The 22,024-nt window shown below is 48.0% G+C and overlaps 3 protein-coding genes across 3 annotated transcripts in view; all 3 read left to right on the top strand.

Moving 5' to 3' along the window:
- The window catches only part of LOC104032779 (polypyrimidine tract-binding protein 1-like), a 213,163-nt gene that overhangs the window by 27,863 nt on the left and 163,276 nt on the right, over positions 1–22,024 (top strand). The window lies entirely within an intron of this gene.
- Positions 1,394–9,581, top strand: LOC142596191 (ADP-ribosylation factor 4-like). The gene is made up of 7 exons (XM_075725263.1): positions 1,394–1,415; positions 2,332–2,784; positions 6,622–6,702; positions 7,208–7,317; positions 7,882–7,953; positions 8,477–8,602; positions 9,495–9,581. The coding sequence occupies exons 1-7, from the start codon at positions 1,394–1,396 to the stop codon at positions 9,579–9,581; spliced, it is 951 nt and encodes a 316-aa protein (XP_075581378.1).
- LOC104035490 (N-myc proto-oncogene protein-like) lies at positions 14,773–17,058 on the top strand. The gene is made up of 3 exons (XM_075725285.1): positions 14,773–15,144; positions 15,218–15,419; positions 16,460–17,058. The coding sequence occupies exons 1-3, from the start codon at positions 14,773–14,775 to the stop codon at positions 17,056–17,058; spliced, it is 1,173 nt and encodes a 390-aa protein (XP_075581400.1).

Raw genomic sequence — 22,024 nt, 5'->3', positions numbered from 1 at the left:
CTGTTCCAATGCCTGACCACCCTTTCCGTAAAGAAATTTTTCCTAATTTCCAACCTAAACCTCCCCTGGCGCAGCTTGAGCTCATTTCCTCTCATCCTATCACTAACTCCGTGGGAGAAGAGACCAACACCCACCTCACTACAACCTCCTTTCAGGTAGTTGTAGAGAGCGATAAGGTCTCCCCTCAGCCTCCTCTTCTCTAAGCTAAACACTCCCAGTTCCCCCAGCCGCTCCCCATCAGCCCTGTGCTCCAGACCCTTCCCCAGCTTCGTTGCCCTTCTCTGAACACGCTTCAGCACCTCAAGGTCTTTCTTGGATTGAGGGGCCCAAAACTGGACACAGAAAACACACAGTCAACCTCATTTGTCAGAAAGACAGAAATCACAAACACATTACATTTCTACAAATTTCTCCCAAACTGGCAGCTAGATAAACAAAAAAGATCCAGTGCCTTCAGTGTGAGCTCAACAGTTACCTACTCAGCTTTGCTTGCTGAAAGGCAAATCACCACACAGGTAGATCCAAAGCACCTGTGGGGTATATATAATTAAGGCACGTGAAAGGAGTTGAGTGACAGTGGGAAAGTTTCTAGGACACACAGCAGAAATTAAACACATTGCCTAGGTGTTGGAAGGCAAAAGACAGAAAGGGTGTTGGTGCATGGTGGTATGCTGAGGGGATCCCAGTGTGCACGGGGGCAATGGTGGTGAAAGAGCTGGGCTGTGATCTTAGGGACGAGGATACACAGCAAAGAAGTCAACGGGAAGCCAGGCTTCAGCACTTCTGCCCCTTTATCCAGTGACAGCTCTATGCTTCCCCTCGTCGTCTTCTAAAGGAGGAAAAAAAACCCCGAACGACAAAAAGGAAGAGTGTCCCTGAGGGCCGGGAAGGGGCCCGGGCCACCCTCAGTGGGGCAGGCAGCAGTGGGAGGGCCCGGGAGACCCCGGCGGTGGCTTCCCCTACCTCCGGGCAGCGGCAGCGCTGAAGACGCGGCTCCTCCCGCTGGAGCGGCGCAGAGGGGGGCCTCTGGGGAACAGAAAGCCGGGGGCGGTGGAGGGGGGCTTCGTCCCCGGGGTCCCCACCGCTCACGCGCGGTTCCCTTCTGCGCTGCCCAGCACGGCTGCAGGCGCCATCTTCCCCCGCGACAGGCACCCCGCGCCGGCCAGCACTGCCACCACCAGCTGCGAGGAGCTGAGTCCCTCAGTGCAGGGGAGCACTGGTAATTAGCATTACACCTGGTTTTTAATTACAGACCAGGGAAATTATTTGGACAGCAGTGACATCAGTTGGCCTTTTTCACTCAAGCCAGCTTGGCAGTTGAGTAACCAGCAGTGGAACTTGGCGTGTTAAGGACACCTTTACAGATCCAAGAGATGAGCTGGGTAAAGCTGAAATGCTCTTGGCCAATGCAGAAGGTGTGCACTAATTGGGTAACTAAAATTGTCTTACAAATTAAGGAGCAAAAAAGCAAGCCAACTTTAATTGTCGCTTAAAATACTATGTCTTTAATCTTAATTATGAAAACGCTCCTCTGATACTTACACAGAATCACACCATGCAGTGTACTTAATGTAATGACTTGCTACAATCCCTTATGTTTTTGTTTGGAAGTAGAGAAGATCATAAAGGTACCAAGCAGTGAGTGGGCTTAGTGCTCTGTAGAGAAGTACGGAAAGTTGCTTAAGTCAGTTGCTTAAGTCAGTCATGTAAATCCTAAATGCGGGCATTTAGGCACAGAAGGGAGTGGTGTCTCAGTACATAATCTCAACCTGGGGTGCAAGCGTGCAGCTGTAGCACCTCTGGCTGGGCAATGTCCCAGTGACAAGAGGCAAACAGGAGTAGCAGGATAGGAGAGACAGTAAAGGAGGTATTGAAAATAATTGTGGGAGATGGGGGAGGAGATAAAATTGTTTTGTATTTTGCATTTCCTCATGTGGTTGCAGAGGTTGGGAACTGGGTTTGACAGCTGTAAATGTGGTCAAAAGCAAGGATTCTTTGTCCATTTTTCCCCAAAATATTTTGAGTAAAGCTTGTATTTAAACAGCTACTGTTAAAATGTGAACCTAAATAGATACATTGCAGTTGCACTGTGACACAGCTCATATTGCAGGTAACAAATTATTCCTACTTCCAGAAGTAGCCCAGTGTCCAAGATTAAAGTCTTAGGTTTTGGGTGCTAAATACACTCATTGGAGTGCTCAACTAAATAATTTTTGCTTTGTTTTTCATAGCACACCAAGCTGTGTTGACTTTCTTTGATGGCATTTCCTTGCTTATGACAAACAAGCACAGATCAAACTGTTCCACCATTACTGTTTTGTTAACAAACAGCAGTCCCCGCCGCCCTTGGGCGCTGGGGCCGTGTGGCGAAGGCTGCTTCCGCGGCCGGGGCCTGTGGCGAGCGCGACGCCATTTTGTCCGCCCTGGAGCCGGGGCGGCCGTGGCGAGCGGGACGCCATTTTGTCCGCCCTGGAGCCGGGGCGTGTGGCGAGCGCGAGGTTCCCCGCCCACGGAGCCGCAGCTGCCGCTGCCGCCTGCGCTTCCTGAGGCGGCGCCGGGCGAACCCGCGCTTCAGCAGCCGCCTGCTCGCTGCGGGGGGATCCGTGAGCGCAGACAGGGCCGGGCCGCGCTCCCGCCTCCTCGCCGCGCTCCTCCCGCTCCCTGCGCCGCCGCCCGGCCCCGGCCGGAGCCGCCATGGACCCGCCCCCGTCTCCTCGCTCTTCTCACGCCTCTTCGGCGAGAAGCGGATGCGCGTCGTCATGGCTAAGGGGCGATGGCGGCACGGTGCCGCTCACGGACGCGTCCCGCTGGCGGTGGGCGAGGGGAGTCCGGCGGGAGGGGGCCGCGGGCTCAAGGCGCGGGGGACACGGGGCACCTCTCTGTCCCCTTTCCTCAGGGCTTGCGGGGCCGTCGGAAAGCGAACGAGCCGGGGGAGGAGAGGGGGCGGGGGGGAAGGGGGTGGGGTCGGGCTATGCCTGCCTGCCCTTTTCCTCCGCCGTGCTCTCGCTGTCTGCCCCCCGGCGCCCTCCCCCCCCCAGCCCGCTGTCGGGGGTCGCGGCCGCGGTGGGCGAGGAGAGGCAGAGCCCCGCTTTTTCTCCGGGGTCTGCAGCGGGGCGTGCGAGGCTTCAGCCCCGTCTCCCTGCACCTGCGTTTCCGCTGGCGTCGAGCCGGAGTGAAATGTGGCACGGAGATCACCCTGCAGCAGGGGCAGCCGCTGCGGCTCTCTCTTTTTTTTTTTTTTTTTTTTTTTTAAAATAACTTTGCTTTTAAGGCATGGATTATATTCATAATACAGGACTGGATCAGAGCATGAGACCGCATCATACTTGCTATGTAGTATAAGAGGGTGAAACTTCTGCCATGTTGTGATGAGACCGTATCACAGAACCTAAATTGGATGTTTGGAAGCAGAACATGTTACATTGGAGATCACGGGATTCATTTATACCTGTAAGATGGAAAAGAAGTTTTTCCTAGTGTTGTGCTTTGTGTATCAGCACTTTTGAGGAGATATGTGTGAATGAATACTGGGACTGGATGAAACTTTTCCTCAAGGTGATAAATTTGAATTTATGATTGACAAGTATGCTGGGCAAGGCTTGGCATTTAAGTGGTATGCCAGTGAAGTACCTGGATGGGGTAAGGTGTTTCTGGTGAAATATGTAGGGGAAGATATTATATGGGTGAGTTGATAGTGAACAGAGTATTAATTTATAATTCAAACTTCCCTTTCACAACTTTCTTCTGTTTCTGCAGAACTCAATAACACAAAGTCTGTCTTAAGAGCTAAATTAATTCTACTTTAACTTGAATTCTGCAGACTTTGACTATTTCTCATGAGGTACCATTGCCAACAGCTAACATGACACACTCTCTTTTGTATTCTCCAAATACAGTTGTGGTAAAAGGTGGACATGTCATGATACACTGTTACTGAAATTTTGTTTTATAAAAAAAATGCACTTGTATAATGAAGTATTTTTCAGAAATACAAAGTTAACATGATTCTGAGGAAATGAATGTAAAATAATTCCTGTGTCTTCATTATAGATGGAATTAACATGAGGGAAAAGGAAAGAAAAAACTGTAGAATAGGATTGAATGGCTTAGACTAGGCAACCGGGGCATTAGAGTGGAAAAAATGAGTCCTAATCTGACATGTACCCATCTGTAAAACTCTTCACTCATAGTTTCTTGTGCTTAAAAAAGAAAGGTTATTGATCCATTGTGCACCTTTCGGTATTGCAGTTTAGTGTTGTGTGTCTTGGTGTAGTTGTGCAAGTGTTAACTGAGATAATAGCTACTCAGGAGCTTCGGATACAAAGGTAATTATTAAATACATCAGGAAAAAAATTGTCAGATTCTTTGGGAATTGTGTCACCGTACAGCACAACCCCATTTAGCTGGTTTTATTTGTTTTGGGTTTTTTTTTTTTTTTAAGCACTGTTGGTTTGCATGCTGTTGGGTTTTTTTTTTCCATGCACGTGTGTTTTCTTGAGAAGCTGTATTCAGAATGACCCCTTTGTGTCCCCCAAAGACTTACCCAATTGAAACGAAACCTGAAAGAGGAATAGTACATGAAGGATAAATAAGTTTTGAGAGAACTGATATAAAGGTAAGAGAAGAGTGAAGGAATACAAACCTGTAGTAAATTGGAAATCGTTAATTTTGTTTTTGTAAGTTGGCTTTTGTTCGTAACATGAATGTCATGAATCAGTTAAATATAGTAGAAGTGCTTTTTTTTTTTTTTCTTTCTCTGATTGTGGGAAATGTTCATGTCGGAAGCAGCAACATGCTGTATTGTACAGTAAACTCTGGAAATCTCAATCTGACAACCAAGATCTATTGGTCTTGATGGGGATTCCATTGAAAAAGTGAATTCTCAATTTTTCGGCATCTATAGTTCATATGAAGTTCTGTGCTGTGGTAACTGAGGCAGCTTGATACTCAGCCACCAATGATCAAAGTAGAAAGTTGGTAAATGAGGAATGTCATGTGGTGACAGGGGTGGTGTTCCCAGGGACAAGCGAATGATAATTTAATTTGAGCATTTGGGGAGTTTATTACCCCTCAAGGAGCTTTGCTTTGGATAGTAGCTTCCCAGCCCACCCCCCTTCTTTCATGATATTAATCATTAGAACAACTTTTTTTAAAAACACAATGACAATACCAAAGAAACTGCATTGTCGTGTATAATCCTGTTCACAGTATCAAAATATAGGACAATTATAGATGTTTTTTTTAATGAGCTTGCTGTAGCAGCAGTTTGTGTCTTTGAGAAGGAGGCGTCTTTTTAAGAGTTTGGTTTCATTCTGAATAAGTAGTTAATCTCAATTTCCATTTTATTGCAAGGCTAAGGAAACAGTTGTATTATTAATAGTCAAGTCATCAAACCAGTTAAAGCTTAATATATCGTAGTCACCAAGTAGGAAATTAACTCAGAACCCATCAGAATGTTATCAAACAAGGATAACATTTGGTTTCTTGTGCAAGTATTATTTAATTAATTCTTTGATGGGGGGGTGTGTATTTTTGTTTGGGCAAAATTTTATGGAGCAATTTAAGTTTCACAAATAGACATTTTATTCAAGCTGCTGTTGTGGAAAGTGTTTAGGACCTGCTGTTTATTTAGGTGCTTATGCGCTAGGCATTGGATTTTAACGTAAGGAGTAGTATTTTGAGTTGCTCTTATGTGTTCTGAAATGCCTAACAATGAGCAGTTGCACAGTTTTAGAAAAGTCCAGTGTATGCCTGCAGTGTCAGTGATGCTTCTCAAAAAATGTCTTTGAGGCTCCAGTTTGTTTTCTTTCTTTCTTATTTTTTTAAGGATCCCATATTTACCAGATAGCTTACATTGAAAAACAGCAAGCTGAAGGTTTTTTTGGAGAAAGAGAAGAGCAAATTTCATTGCAGAAGGCCTTCTTTCTCTAAAGATCAGAAGTGGAGACTCCTAATGAAAGCATCCTAGTGGATCTGAATGAATAGAAGTGATGTCCTGAGGAAGAGTTAAAGCCCTTAGGGTATATGTGGAGGGATGGCAGGAGTTTCCTAATATATGTCTGTTTGTCAGTGCAAAAGAAATGTGTTAGCAAGGGGACAAGGGACTGGAATGAGGGAGACTGTGTCTTCCATTGATAGTGCCCACTCCTGTTGGTTCGGGTGCATGTGAAACTGGCCTTAGCTGAAGGTGGAGCGAGACATTTCCCCTGCTTGAGTGTGAAGTAGCAAATGTGATCAGTTAGAAACTGTGTGCTGCTTGTAGATTGTTGCTAGGCATTTAAAACCATTCTGACTTACACAGAAGAAACTTTCAAAGGGAATGATAAAACTTAAGTAACACAAGTAGTAAGGAAGCTGACTAGAAACTTGTGAGCCTGTAGGTTGTGGATGAAAATGTGTTACTGACCCTTGTTTTCTTCATTGCTTGTTCTCTGCCTCAGTGCTGGGTAGAGGAGATGGGGAGAAGCACACAGCAATATGTCAACAATGACTTAAGAGTGTTTAAAAAGCTCGTTCTTTTTAGGAGAAAACCCCTAATAGTCTGCATGTAAAATGCGTGTTTTTAAATTAGCAGCTTGTAGCGTATATTGTGAACTGAATCAAGTTTTCTGTTTGTTCTAGTTGGTTTGGAAGCTGCTGTTAAGACAACTATTCTTTGTAAACTGAAACTAGGAATAATCATCACCACAATTGCCGCTATTGGTAAGATAACCAATTCTCCTGTCTTCATTCTTGTTACTCTGTAAATTTGTGTTGCAGACACGGGCTTCTGAAGAATGTAGGGGTTTGCCATCTTTGCTGTTAGCATAAGAATCAAGACAAACATGGACTTTCTGGTACTGCCATAACATAACCGTGTCAGACCAAAGATACATCTGGATCAGAATCCTGTGTCTGACAGTGGCCAGCAGCAGATGCTCAGGCGTATAGGAACCGATTAAGTAGCAGTACTTCCCCCAAACACCATGAACCTCTAGCAGTCTGTGGCTTGGAAGACTTGTTGAACCAAAGGTGGTGTACTTGGATTTTATTGATCTGTTTTTTCATCCTTAAGTCAATTTGCTTCTTGATCTAGCAATTCAGTTGTGATAAGCCATTTTATGTATATATGGGAGAACTATCACTTGGGAAGTAACTATGTTTAACATGATTAGAATTACCTTTTAACACTAGCATTATTTCTAACTATTTGACTCTCTTATTTTAGGTCTTAATGTGGAAACAGTAGTATATAAAAACATTCATTTCACAGTTTGGGATGTTGGTGGTCAAGGTAAAATTAGACGTCCTTGGAGGCATTATTTCCAAAGCGCCCAGGTAAGAGTTCTGAGGTGGCAATTGTTAAAGACCTGTTTTGTAATGTCTCATATATGGAAAGTTGTCTTCTGTCCCTTCCTTTCAGAAGGGCTCCTCACTACTTCCTGCAAGTTCTGAGGGATACCCAGATTTTATTCTAGTTGAAGCTGCTTTGTTAGCTTGAAGGCTTCAAGTGTAGTCGTGAGTGTAGCCTGGCAAGGATTAAGTCCTTCAGGATCTACCAGTGTTCTGTAATGTGCCAGAGCAGCTGGTTGGTTTGTGAGGAGCTCTTCAACTTTGCTGTATCCACGTTTTGATCTGTTTCAGCTGGCATTGGCTTATACGTAAGAAATGTTACTGTCTAAGCAGCCTTCTACATAGTCTGTTTTTCTAATCAGCCTCAAAATATACAGCTTTTACTGTGCTATATCACTGTATTTAGATATCACTGTATTTAGTATGCTGAGTATCTTGCTTACCTAAGAGAGGGGACGGTCCCAACATTCAGTAAGAGTTTTTTGTTTTTTAAAATAGTACTGCATGTTTACATTGTTTTTTCAAAACAAAACTCTTAACTTCTTACAGGGCCTCATTTTTGTGGTAGACAGCAATGACAGAGAGAGAATCCAGGAAGCAGCAGAAGAGCTGCAGAAAATGGTAAATATCGATACCTTCTAAAATATAATTGTTATACTTACTTTGTCTTGGTTTTGGAAGTGTGTTAGCTTCCTTAAGAGATTTAGGATTTTAAAATTTTAGGGAGTTTGTACAGTGCATATTGTATTCACCTGGTAATTCTGGGTCACACAATACACTGAGTTGTAACTACAAGTCTGTAGAGGGTTTTAGTTCAAGAACTACTAATGTGTCAGAACCTTTCTTTCGTTCCTTAAAGCCTTAATAGAAACGCAGCAGGTGAAGAAAGAATTTTGGAAAAACAAATTGGTGCTAAGAATTTCGGCAGCAAGGCACTGGTAAATTTAAACTGCCTGTTGAAAGACAATTTCTTTACTTGTAGAAGTTCTCTTCTAAATTCTCACTCTACTTACTAGTGACTTCAGGAGCAAGAATGAAAAAGCTTATAACCCTTAAATCAGTATTTAGGTTTCTTTAGCACTTGTTGAAGTCATTGAAGTACTTAACTGAGCTAATTTAATGACGTGAACATTTTTTCTGTTAGCTTCAGGAGGATGAGCTGCGAGATGCAGTGCTGCTTCTGTTTGCGAATAAACAAGATCTGCCAAATGCCATGTCAGTCAGTGAAGTGACAGATAAACTAGGTCTTCAGTCTCTGCGTAACAGAACTGTAAGTGCTAAACTTCCTGGCTGCTGCACTTTTGTCTTCCTTTATATCATAAATGTAGTCTTCCTCTCTACAGAAAGAGGTGAAAACTTCTCTTTCCTTTAAAGATGCACCTACCTGCTGTTAAACTCTGTAGTGCATAGTTTAAGGTCCTCATTCAAAATGAGTGATTTGGAAGTACGATCCCATGTGCACAGCTGTTGCAGTGTTTCATCTCTCACCTTCTCCTGGAAAAATACAAATGTTCCAGGCTGTCACTGAAATACAGCTGTCAAACATGTTTGACAAAGCATGTGGCGAGGTTTCCTGTTTTCCCAATACTTACAGTTCTGGGGGAGAAAATGCATTCTGCACTCTCACCACTACAAAGACGGGGGGAAGTTAAGTAGCTCCTGAATTGTTAGATTCCATCTGCGCAAGCCTTTGAGACATAGGGTTGCTTGGCATAAACCATCTCTCCTTCTTTAATGCTCGCTTAATGTCTGTCTGTTGACACATTAAGATCATATCCATGGAAGATGTTTTAGAGGTCTGTTAATTTAGATAATGCCATGTCCATTTCCTGAAGAGCAGTCTTTCAAAACCAAGAAGCTAGTTTTCAGGATATAAACCAAACGTGAGTACTGTATTTGTTTCTTGATGCGCTAAACGGCGTTCTAGCATTTTGGTAATCCCACACGTGAGTTTTTGGATGATGTCTGAACCCCATCTGTTGTATATGTACTTTCCAAAACTTGTAAAAACAGCATCTGTTCAATATTGCCTCTACTTAGGGCACAAAACTTGTTTAAAGAACGCTATTTGAGTATGTATCCGAGAGTCTCATACTGTGATAACATGGCTTGCATTTTGTCAGTTTTAAAATTTAATTTTCCTTTGTGTTCTGCATTAACAGTGGCATGTCCAGGCTGCCTGCGCTACGGAAGGAACTGGTCTGCATGAGGGACTTGCCTGGCTGTCAAATGAACTCTCAAAACGCTGACTCAAACTGGATGAGTCTTTCACCAGGGACATGTTTAATAGAAGTGGTCTAGGCTTGTTGCAACAAAATTAGTTTGCATCTTGGTTATTACAGTACCTGGAACTGATATTTGGGCAGGATATTACAGCGTTTCAGCTTATTTTGTTGCCAGTTATTGTCTACCGAGCTACACGTTGCAAAGGTAGCAACAGGCTTGGGTAAAAATCTCCTTAGCTTGGAAAAAGTGTATCTTCTGATTCTATTCCCCTTGTTAGCCTAAATGCCTGAATATAGTTATTGTGACATCTGTAAGATCTGTTTTGAATACTCTTTTGAGTCCCAGTAAAATTAATGTTTTAAATTTTTTTTTTTCTCCGTTGAGGTTGTTTTTAATATTCAGCAGATTGTCTTCCTTTGTATTGTATCTTTTTTTTTTTTTTTCTTTTTATGTTGCATGTTGCTTTTTGGTATCAGCCTGACTATTTTTGCCCAGTGTATAATAGTTCTGCTGAAGTTTTACTGTTTGTTGGTGAACTTATCTTCATAAAGAAATTTTGAAAACTTCATCAAACTCAGGGGATTAGTTTCTTCATAACCCACTTGGAATTATTCCTAACAAAATGAAAAAATTTATAGTTCTGTGTATGCTCTTCTTGATTCCTGAAATAGTGGGACTGCAAGTTACCACTTTTTTTCCGTATACTGAGCTTTCCTGCAGCTTGAATGTGAACATCAAATCTCAGATTTTCACTTGTTTGGAGCTGTGTAGAGCGGGACACGGAAGGTGGGCAACAGAGTTGTATACAATGCAGTAGAGTGGCTGTCATCAAGACATGTAATTCTGTAAGTGTCTTTTGAAGTTGTAAATCTAAAATTCCTTTTAAGATGTCCAGATACGAAAATACTAACAGTTACAAAAATTGTAATAAAACAAATAGGAACTGCTGAAAAGCACGCATGTCTGTTTCATAGTTGTATCTACATTTAAAAACCAACATGGGTTCTACCAGAAGAATCACAAATTCTGTTGGTATCATGTATCCCCTGGGGATCCCACTTTCCCCCCCCGTGTCCCCCATGTGCCCCCTGACCGGCTCCCCCAGGTTCATGGTGGACGCGGGGCTGGTGGGCTGCTGCTGGGTGGAGGTGGGGCAGGGGCAGTTCTGGCTGCGGGGGGCCCCCCCCGCACCCCCCCTTGCCTCCCTCTGCCAGCTGGCGGTGGACACAGGCTGTGGGGGGCTGTGGGGACACCCCCTCGAGGGGCCCTGGCTCGGCCTCCCCCCGCCGTGCATCCTCAGCTTCGACATGGAGTGCGCTGGCTGCAGGGGTGAGCGGGGGGCGTGAGGGGACATTGGGGGGGAGACAGGGGACATGGGAGGGATGGGGGACATCGGGGGTCATGGGGGGGTCACAGGAGTATAGGGGGACATTGGGGGGTCATGGGGGGACATTGGGGGTTCATGGGGAGATGGGGACACTGGGGGTCATGGGAGGGATGGGGGACATCGGGGTCATGTGGGAGTCACAGGGGTACAGGGGGACATTGGGGGGTCATGGGGAGATGGGGACATTGGGGGTCACAGGAAGGATGGGGGACATGGTGAGTCATGGGGGGGTCACAGGGGGACATTGGGGACATTGGGGGGTCATGGGGAGATGGGGACATCGGGGTCATGGGAGGACAGGGGGACATTAGGGGGTCATGGGGGGGACATTGGGGGTTCATGGGGAGACGGGGACATCGGGGGTCAGGGGAGGACAGGGGGACATTGGGAGTCATGGGAGGGATGGGGGACATCGGGGCTCATGGGGGGGACATCCCTTCGGGCGGCTTGGGTCTGTCCCGGCTGTGCCCCCTCCCAGCTTCTCTGTCCCTGGCAGAGTAAGGGAAGGTGATAAAGGCCTTGATGGGTGCAAACACTACTGAGTGACTCCACCATCACACCTCATCAACTCCCTTCTCATGCTCAATGCGAAATCCAGTGCCGTGCCAGCTCCGGGGCAAAACAATTAACTGTCCCAGCCGAAAGCAGGGCCCTGGGGTGGGGGGTGATGTGCTGCGGGCTCAGGCGATGGCCCCCTGTTCCTTCGGGGCTCCAGCTGTGGGCGGGGCTGGAGCCGCCCCGGGGGTGGGCTGATGGACCCCTATAAAGGGGGGGCTGCCGGGGGAGGGGCTGGTGCTGTCGGTGCTGCCCTGCCCTGGGGGCTGTCGAGGGGCTGGGGGGAGCACAGGGAGGAGCGGAGCGGTGTCGCTGGGCTGTGGCTGCAGGGAGAGAGAAGGTGAGCGGGGGCCGGGCGATGGGGCCGAGGGGCGGGGGGGTGGCGGCCGGGCAGGCGGGGGTGCGGGGCTGCAGCGCCGTGTCGTATCGTATCGTGCCGTGCCGTGCCGTGCCGTGCCGTGCCGTGTCGGAGGCAGCGGCGAGGGGAGCCCGGGCGTGGGGGCGTCAGCGCCGTGCCGGAGCCGGACGGGGGGGGGCTGCGGCGAGGGCTCGGCGGGGCTCCCGGGGGGGCCGGCGGGCGGGGGGAACGGCGGCATCTCCGCAAGGGAGAAAGCGGGGCCGGCTTTGCTGGGGGAGGGCCGGGAGCAGCGGGGATGGGGTGGGAGCGAGCCCCTTCGCCGGGGGCAGGGGGGGCTGTTTGCGCACCCCGCGCCGGGCTCGGGCAAAAAGCGGGGCCGAGCGTGCCCGAGCCGTGGGGGCAGAGGCGGGCAAGGCGAGCCCGCAGCCCCGCACCCGCAGGGTGTGCAGACAGCTTGCTGCACGGGGGGGTGCAGGGCTCCGCGGGAGGGGCTGTGCAGAGGGAGTGAAGCAGATTGCATCTCAAGGTGTTAAGGCTTTTTATGTGGTGGGCTTAAAGGTTTGGGGGGGGGGGGGGGGGAGGCGTGTGGTTTTCATGTTAGTGTTTTGGGGTTTTTTTTCTGGTAGGCTGGGATTTCTTCCCTGCATCCTTTCCTTCGTAGGTCTGGAAGCCAGGCTTCTTGAGCATTCATCTCCTCAGTTTTGCAAGAAATTTCTTGTCGCAGGCTGTGATGGTTTTTTTGCTTTGGACTTGCTGTAGATCCTCCACCCATCACGGTCCTGCAGGTCTTCTTGCCCGATGGCATCTTCCGTTGCGGCGTCGCTCTTCTCACCGAGAGTTTTCTGTTGCCTTTGAGGCGCATCGTTCACGTGGTTCCATGTGGTGTCCGTCTGCGCTTGTGTGTGTGTGGGTTGGAGCTGCCCTGCCCCCGGGGGTGTGCAGCTGGGGTCGTGTGGCATAGTGTTAGTAGTCTATGGTTCACGTGTCGATATGCCTAGACTGTTGAGGCTAAGGTTGTGCACTACTCTGGGATCGAGCAGACATCCGCAGGTTGTGCAGACTGCTCATTTCAATAGTGTTTTATGGGGATGAGCAGGGCCATGTCAGAGGGTGTGTTCGGTGGTAGCGAAGCAGATGGCATCTCAATAGGTAATAGGAGCAGGTTACACCACAGTGTGACACTAGCCTGTGGCAGGCAGGGCGGCTCCATCCTGTGTCTGTTGTGTTGTTTGGTTGGTTTGTCTTCTGTACATCAGACTTCTCTTGGCTCTTGATGTCATGTTTGCTGTCAAGGAGCGTGGCGTGTGCCTCGGGCACCATCCCTAGGGTTTTGAATGTCTGGACTCATCGGCTCAGTGCCAGTTGGGTGCTTCTTGTCTTGCGTTACCAGCTTGCAGCGTGGATCGGTGTTGCATCTCAGAAGTTTCCGCATGGCCTTCTCTTGTGGTGTTGTTCCTTGCTTTGAGCGGCTCTGATCTCTAGCTGTCCCTTTTTGCGGACTGGGATTTCTTCCGTACATCCTTACCTTCATAGGTCTTGAAGCCAGGCTTCTTGAGCATTCATCTTCTCAGTTTTGCAAGAAACTTCTTGTCCTGGGCTGTGAGGTTGTGTTTTCCTTCGGACTTGCTGTAGATCCTCCTCCCATCACAGTCCTGCGGGTCTTCTTGCCCGACTGTGTTTTCTGTCAGGGTGTCGTCGTTCTCGCTGAGAGTTTTCTCTCGCCTTTGAGGCGTGTCATTCACGCAGTTCCATGTGGTCTCTGTGGTGCCGGAAGGGTGCCGGAGCCTCCAAGTTTTGGCCACTGATGTCCAACATGGGGGCGAGAGGGGGGATCACCACAGGGGCGAGGCAGGACCTGGCGGCACAGCTGGCCCAAAACACCCTGGAGGGGACAAGGTGAAGGGGCACACAGCCTGCCCCTGCCTCCGCGGGTTTATCCTCCCCTCTCAGGAGGAGCCTTCCCCTCCTCAGCCGCCTTCCTCGACACCTCGAGGAGGCGAGAGAGCGGTGGGTGCCCCGCCGCACTGCAGGGCGGCTGCTGCTGGTTGCTGACAGAGCCCAGGCTCGCAGCGACTCCCTCCTCTAGCCGCTGCCTTCGTGCCTTTTTTTTCTTTCGTTGTCCCGGGTGTATCCGTGGGAGATCGCGGCCACGGGTGGGGAGAGCGGCGGCCTGCGGGCGACATCCCCCCAAGCTCGGGGGCCGGGGTGGCGCGGGGAGGGGGCGACACAAAGGGGCAGCGGCGGCGGCAGCGGCTTTTACACCACGAGTGGGAACTCATTCTGCTCGCAGAGAATAAAGAGCTGTCCTGGTTTTGGCTGGGATAGAGTTAATTTTCTTCCTAGTAGCAGGCATAGTGCTGTGGTTTGGATTTGGAATGAGAAGAACGCTGATAACACCCTCATGTTTTAGTTGTTGCTCAGTACTGCTTATGCTAGTCAAGGACTTTTCAGCTTCCCATGCTCTGCCAGGGGCACAAGAAACTGGGAGGGGGCACAGCCAGAATAGTTGATGCAAACTGCCCCAACGGCTATTCCATACCACATGACGTCATGCCCAGTATATAAACTGGGGGGGGTTGGCCGGGGAGCAGCGATCACTGCTCAGGAACTGTCTGGGTATCGGTCGTCGGGTGGTGAGCAATTGCATTGTGCATCACTTGCTTTGGATATTGTTGTTATTATTATATTGTTACTATTATCATGACTATTTTACTTTATTTCAATTATTAAACTGTTCTTATCTCACCCCAGGAGTGTTTCTCACTCTTACTCCTCTGATTCTCTCCCCCATCCCACCAGGGCAGGGGCAGTGAGCGAGCGGCTGCGTGGTGCTGAGCTGCTGGCTGGGGCTAAACCACGACACCTGTCTCTTAAACCATTGCCCAACCCACGGATAAGCAAGAAGAGACCCGTAATGCCAGGAATGGTCAGTAAAAACCCAGACCTCGTGTTCGAATATTTGCAGCCCTGTTTCTACCCGGACGAAGAAGATTTTCATTTGTGCGGGCCGGACTCCGCTTCCCCCAGGGAGGACATCTGGAAAAAGTTTGAGCTCCTGCCCAACCCTCCCCTGTCTCCCGGCCAGGCCAGGCTCTGGGCGTCCGAGCTGCTCCTGCTGCCCCCCGAGGATGAGCTGTGGGGCGGCTCGGACAGAGGGGACTTCTCCAGCACAGGCCTCGGCGTGACCAACAACCTCAACTCCATCATTGTCCAGGACTGCATGTGGAGCGGCTTCTCCATCTGGGACAAGCTGGAGCAGGCGGGCAGCGAGAAGCTGCAGGGCAAGCTGCCTGACGATGACAACGACGCCCCGCTGCCCGTCCCCACCGCCCCCCCCCCAGTGCCGCCCCCCCCGGTGCCCCCCCCCGGGGGGCCCCCCCCCACCACCACCCCCCTTGGGGGCCACCACCGCCAGCGGCCGCACCGAGCTGAGCAACGCCGTGCCCAAGTGCGTGGACCCGGCCATGGCCTTCCCCAAGAACAAGCGGGAAGCGGCGGCGGGCTGCGCCGGGGACAGCTGGGCCAGCAGCAGCTCCGGGGACGACACCTGCAGCAACTCGGGTAAGCCTCCGGTCCCGGCAGCAGCAGGCGCGGGGGAGCGGCGGGGCAGGAGGCGCACCTGGCAGCAGGCCTGGTCCCCACACTGAATCTGAAAAATAAGGCATGGCCAGTAAGTAGTTTTAAGGCTCAGCTTGCAAGGAGCTAGTCTGGGAGATCTGCTCCTACTTTAGCCACAAAGGAAGTAGCTTGCTTGGTGATGGAGGTACAGAACATCTCACGTTTGCCACGAGGTAACAGAATAAGAGCAGTATGGGGGGAAAATCCCCACAGTAATGGATGTGCCATATGTTCATGTCCTACAGTAGCTTGTTGGTGTACCTGTGCATTTAATATCTTACAAATTCATAACCTCTCCTGTCCGTGCCTGCGGAGAAGTCCGCTTGGGCTGAAACGTGGCTTCGCGGGTGTAGATGAGCTGGTCCGTATGACCGTCACCATAAACTTGGTGCTCCGTCCCCGGTTTCAAAGCCTGCTGTCCCTTTAGTGTCTGGTTTGACAGCTTTGGGTGAGGAAGCACTTCCAACAGCTGTCATCTTGGCAGTGCACCAAGTGCCGGCTTAAAGGGTCCCTGGCTGGAGCAGCTTCGCCTTCTGCCTCCGAACAAACCCAGCGACTGTTTTGTTTTCCAGCCGCTTTTCTACCAAGCGGGGGCTGTGTTGTGGCACTGTGCGTGCCTTTTGTACCACAGCTCTGCGATTCCCTTCAAAATACATGCATTCTGTCAAAAAACGCCTTTCTGCCGCTGTGATTATGTGGGTGGTAGTCCCGCTTTGATTGATAATTAGAAGTGTTTTAAAAAAAACTCTTTAAACTTACTGAACTTTCAGAAATCACTGTTCTTCAGTCATTTCATGTATATTAGGTACTTTTCCAGATCTGTATCTGACTACAGATGGCACACCCTGTTTTTGCCATCAGTTATTTCATTGCTGCTTTTACTGTACATATTTTGTCAATAAGTACGTCTGGGTAGATACTTGTTTGGAGTGTTTTCTGTGAGAATAACATCTATTTTATTTTCCATTTTCTGTTACCAAAAGATGATGAAGATGAGGAGGAAGAGGATGAAGAAGAACAAATAGATGTTGTGACAGTGGAGGAAAGACGCTCCTCCTCCAACAAGGCTGCTACCACCCTTACTATTACAGTGCGTCCTAAAAATACCACTTTTCTATCAATCAGGACACAGCAGAATGAACTGATTTTAAAGCATTGCGCACTAATTCACCAGCAGCATAATTATGCCACTCCTTCTCCATACATGGAGAGTGAGGATGCTCCACCGCAGAAAAAGTTAAAACCCAAGGTTCCCTGTCCACTGAAACCCACGATCCAACCAAAGCCTAAGAGTTCAAGTCCTCGAAACTCCGATTCAGAGGACACAAGGTGTCGACGCAGCCAGAATTTCCTGGAGCACCTATGGCGTAAGAGTCTACAGTCAAGTTTCCTGACACTAAGGGGCCATGTTCCAGAACTGGTTAAAAATGAGAAAGCTCCACGAATTGTGATCTTGAAAAAAGCCATTGAATATGTTCATTCCCTTCAGGCAGAGGAGCAGAAGTTATTGCTAGAAAAGGAAAAACTGCAAGCCAGACAACAACAATTGCTAAAGAAAATAGAATACAAGTGGACTTGCTAAACTTTTGTTTTGGTTTGGTTTTGGCTGACCAGGACAGTCATTGCCACTTTGCACATTTTTGATTCTTTAAAAAAAATTGTGGTTTTTGACGTTTAGAATGTTGGTTTTACTTTGAATCCAGCCCCTGAAGTAATCGACAAACTATATTATCCAGGTACGGAGCAAATGGATGTTCTTGCAAGGAGTTTTTTGCAAGCCTACCAAACAACAATGGACTGCCTTTGTTTTTCTCCTTAAGAACTGTAGATGGTGGGGATTTTTTTTTTTTAAATTGTTGTGAGCATTTGGAGCTGCTGATGACATCTAGTTGCGTTACAAAACGTTCATTCCTAAGTTTGATGGTGCTTATGTTCTAACAGATGTTACTTTAGGGGTTGGCATTTTGTACCCCGGTGGGAGTTTTCTGTAAATCCCGTCTACACCCTTGCCTTTTGTACATGTCTTGGGTTATGAGAGGTGGCTTTTGCTACCAGTATTAGACTGGAAGTTCATACCTAAGTACTGTAATACCTCAATGTTTGAGGAGCATGGTTTTGTATACAAATGCATTGTTAATCTCTGTTATACAGGCAATGTAAGAATTAGTGCAGTACATACTTGAGTATGATGCTGATACATAACTAAATTTTTCATACGAAAATATAAGTATCAATGAGTTGTGAAAGATTTGAGTAGATATTACTTTATCACTTTTTTGAACTAAGAAACTTTTGTAAAGAACTTTACTATATATGCCTTTTCCTAGCCTGTTTCTTCCAGTTAATGTATTTGTTAATGTTTGGTGCATAGAACTGGGTAACTGCAAAGTTCTGTGTTTCATTTCTTCCAACAATGTACATTTAGTGCTGCGTCTTACAGCACTTTGAAATACCTCATGTTTATGAAAATAAATAGCAATTACATGATGTGCCATTTACTATTTTTCTTTTAAATGAAGTTCTTTTAAATAAAATCTTTAACTTTGCAATGTTCATGAAATACAAAAAAAAAGGTCCCATATCCTGGGCACTTAAACTCTCAAACTACAGGTGCTGCTTTACGAAAAGTCAGCTAGGCAGGACATCGCCATTTCTGGTTAAAAACTAATTGTAGTAAGAACAATTTTCCAATTCTTTCATACTTCAGATGTCTGTTGTGATGTCAGGATCATCCCAGGGGACTGAACGTACCACAGAAAGACTCCTGTGTCTTGCAAAGACTTCTGGAATATCCACTGCACGCAGAGAAGTGTGAGGGATCAGAAACACGGCTAGCATGCTTCTGCTAAGGGACTGGCCTCAGTGTGGTAGACGGATGGAAAAGTAAATGGTGGAGGTACACTTGCTACAGCACAGAAAATGAAATATCTGTAGTAAACAAAGATCTTACTTGACTGCTATTCTTGTTTGCATTACAAAAGGCTTATCCTTAAAGCGGTCCATCATTGCATAGGAGAATTAATGTTCTTCTTTGTAGCTGAAGATCCTGTTTTGTTACTACTTGTCCTAAGTTGGTAAAATGAAAAATCCCAGGGAAGATACAGAGCTATAAAGCGTGCGTCAAATGAAACCTGGCAGGTGGTTGTCTCAATAGGTGTGATGGCATTTGGTGTGACAGGAGCAAGACATGTAAGTCGGTGAAATATGTTTGGTCATTTTGGGAAACTCCTTGAGACCAAGGAGTTGGGTTTTTTTCTAGTCTGTACAGGTATTTCTGAGATTGTCTTTCCCCACACTGAATCTGAAAAATAAGGTATGGCCAGTAAGTAGTTTTAAGGCTCAGCTTGCGAGGAGCTAGTCTGGGAGATCTGCTCCTACTTTAGCCACAAAGGAAGTAGCTTGCTTGGTGATGGAGGTACAGAACATCTCACGTTTGCCACGAGGTAACAGAATAAGAGCAGTACGGGGGGAAAATCCCCGCAGTAATGGATGTGCCATATGTTCATGTCCTACAGTAGCTTGTTGGTGTACCTGTGCATTTAATATCTTACAAATTCATACCTGAGGACCACAATCATTCCATAAACAGAACCCCCCATTTTCATTCCCTTGATGTGGACTTACCATGCTGCTTCCACTCTCCCAGTACAGTGAAAAAACAGTAAAAGACAAAGCCTAAGCAGAGACAACTAGTGTGGACAATCACAAGGTGCATTTAATTTTACTAGCTAAAACAAACAAACACTTTTCAAACCCCATTTTATTAGCAATTTTCGTTGAACTGCTGTTGTACTGTTTTCAAACAAGGTATAAGTCACTTGAGTCTTCTTGAAGGAGTAGGAGTGCTTTTCAAACATCCATTGTATTGTCTTTCTAACATGTGCCTGCTTGACTTCCAACAAGGGCTTCTTAACATGAGTTTACAGTTAGACTTAGTATAACATTTAAAAAAAAAAAAAGTTACAGCTGTATACTGACCAAATACTTTCCTAGCAGATGCAAATCATATTCTGAAAAAAATAAATCACAGAATGATCTGCCACTGTCTCCACAGTCTAGGAATGTACTGTCTAAGGATTGAACATGCAAAATGGAACAGCGATTCCCTTGCCTTGCCTCCCCTTGCCTTGCCTTCCCTTCCCTTGCCTCGCCTCACCTCCCCTTGCCTTGCCTTAGCTTCCCTTGCCTTGCCTTCCTTTGCCTTGCTTTCCCTTGCCTTGCATTCCCTTCCCTTGCCTTCCCTTGCCTCTGCCTGTGATGCTTGTGGTGTCTTTGGCAGGTGGTTGTGATGTCAGTGGTGGCTGCGGAGGTTTCAGAGCAGGAGCTGTCCTCTGACTTGCACAGGAGCATGTGGTGGCTCTGGGAGCTGCATCCGTGGTAGGCGAGGCGCATGGCCCTGGCTTGCGCAGTGCCTTGTGATGTCCCAGGTTCCCTCAGGAGGTTATAGGGTAGAAGGAGGTACGTGGCTTGTGCATGTGCTTGTGATGTCAAGTGTGCCATTCTAGGGAAGAGGAGTGGAGCAAGGAAAAATGGAATCCCTTTGGCTGCCCTATCCAGAACAGCTGGCAAAGCTGCTGTCTTGATTTTAGGAATATGAGCGTAAACCTGCTTGTAGTCCGCAGCTGAAATGTTACTGTTTTGAGTAGCTTTGCATCAGGGATCAATTGAGCTATAGGTTTTTACAGCACTCTATGAATCTCTTTGAATTAATACAAATACAAATGTGTTTGGGAAAAAAAAATCAGATACCACGCACCCCTTTCCTCCCCTTTCTCACCAGCTGAGCTGTCTCTGTAGCAGAGCTGACATCCATTGTCTGCCACGTTTGGCATTCTGCCCTGTCCTCCTGCCCAGAACATCAAAATAAAGAACTTAGTCTTGTCTTTGAGATCAAGATATCAGCAGACAATTGATTTTCCTTCCTCTTCTAATCAGTGAGCTCTGACACTTAATAAAACATATATTTCCGCTCTCGGGGTAAGCAAAACACCCAGATAGTGGCTGTCAGAGAGAGCTGGGAGCAGGGATTCATCTTTATGGAAAATCAATAGCTGGACCAGAGAAATTGGCAGAACCCAAATTAAAAGTCACTGGCAATTTCTGTCTTCATATTTCATGTCTACTGCATTTCTGAAACAGTAATTTGCTGCAAAGAAAACCACCACAGGGACAGGGAGGAGGATGGACTTTGTGCCTGGTTCTTCCTCTGCTGCTTCCACAGATGGGACCCCCCCAGGTGAAGGTGGGTGCCAGGTTTGGAGCGGCTCTTTGGGCAGTGCCGTGTTCAAGGTGATCCCCATCCCAGGGACGGAGGGCATTCACATGGACCGCTCTGCCAGAGGCTGAGCACCCACGACCATTGCTGGCATAAAGGTCTCCCAGCGTCACCAGCTGCTGCAGGGTTCCTGACTGCGTCCCCACATCCCCGGGTGGCACCCATAACCGCTCGTGTTTGGGTATTCCCTGGCACCCATAACTGCTCGTGTTTGGGTACTCCCTGGCACCCATAACCGCTCGTGTTTGGGTATTCCCTGGCACCCATAACTGCTCGTGTTTGGGTACTCCCTGGCACCGTAACTCCTCGTGTTTGCCTGGCCCCACGGGAGTGGGACTTTCAGGGCTGCCCATCAGCTGGCTGCGCTGAGCTGCTTCAAATCCCGTTATCACAAGGGTGTGACTGATTTACTCACCGCTTGCTCCCAGTTTCACTGGTGCCTCATATACCTGAAATAAATCATAGACGCCAGATGTATCCCAAATCTAATTCATCACCACACATCAGGGAACTCACTTGGCTAGTCGGGCTGTGATTCAGAAGGCTCACTTTGAGAGGGAAGAGGGACATAAGTTTTCTAAGGAACCTGGGGGGGAAAACTGCTCTTCTGGAATGCAAAAGCCCCAGCTGGATGGGGCCAGGGAGGAGTTAATTGTGTCCCCCAAGGCAGCAATTATCTCCAGCTCATTACACCACTAATGGCACCCTGGGAGGGACCCCCACAGCCTGGACCTGCTGCAGTTTGGGGTAGCTGTTTGCCTACAGCAAGCCAAGAAGTTTGCAGGTTTGGTGGCTGTTTTGGGGGCAAAAATCTTCCCTGGTCTGCACCCAGCCCTAAGATCTGCTACGTGCAGGGCTGAGCGCTTGGGATTGCCTTGGGTAGGGGAGCCTTTACCTGTTAGCTTTCCTTTCCTCTCCTGCGGAGTGTTTGATGGTTGGCCAGCCCGGACAGGTCTTGGCACCCAAGGGGAGTCCTAGGGCGGGCAGACCCTCCATTCTCCAGCGGAGACATAAATCTAAGTACCCAGAGACCCAGAGACATGTGCGGGATGTGAGAGGTGGGAGCTCATCTGAGCTGCAGGCTACAGCCGGGGTTGGTTTACCGATGATCTAGCTCGGGAAGATGGAACAGGTTCATGAAAGCTCGTTTGTCTTGCTGGAAGCTCATCAAAAGCCCAGCTGGATAGCCTTGTGCTGTGCTGCACTTTTTGCAAGACAGGCATCCTTGAGCATAAGTTCAAGGCAGGCTGTTGTGTCCCAGATCCCACAAGAC

Source organism: Pelecanus crispus, chromosome 28 (assembly GCF_030463565.1).
Source record: "Pelecanus crispus isolate bPelCri1 chromosome 28, bPelCri1.pri, whole genome shotgun sequence".
Lineage (NCBI taxonomy): Eukaryota > Metazoa > Chordata > Aves > Pelecaniformes > Pelecanidae > Pelecanus > Pelecanus crispus.
The sequence above is the reverse complement of the archived record's forward strand: the minus strand, read 5'-3'. Positions and strand labels throughout refer to the sequence as shown.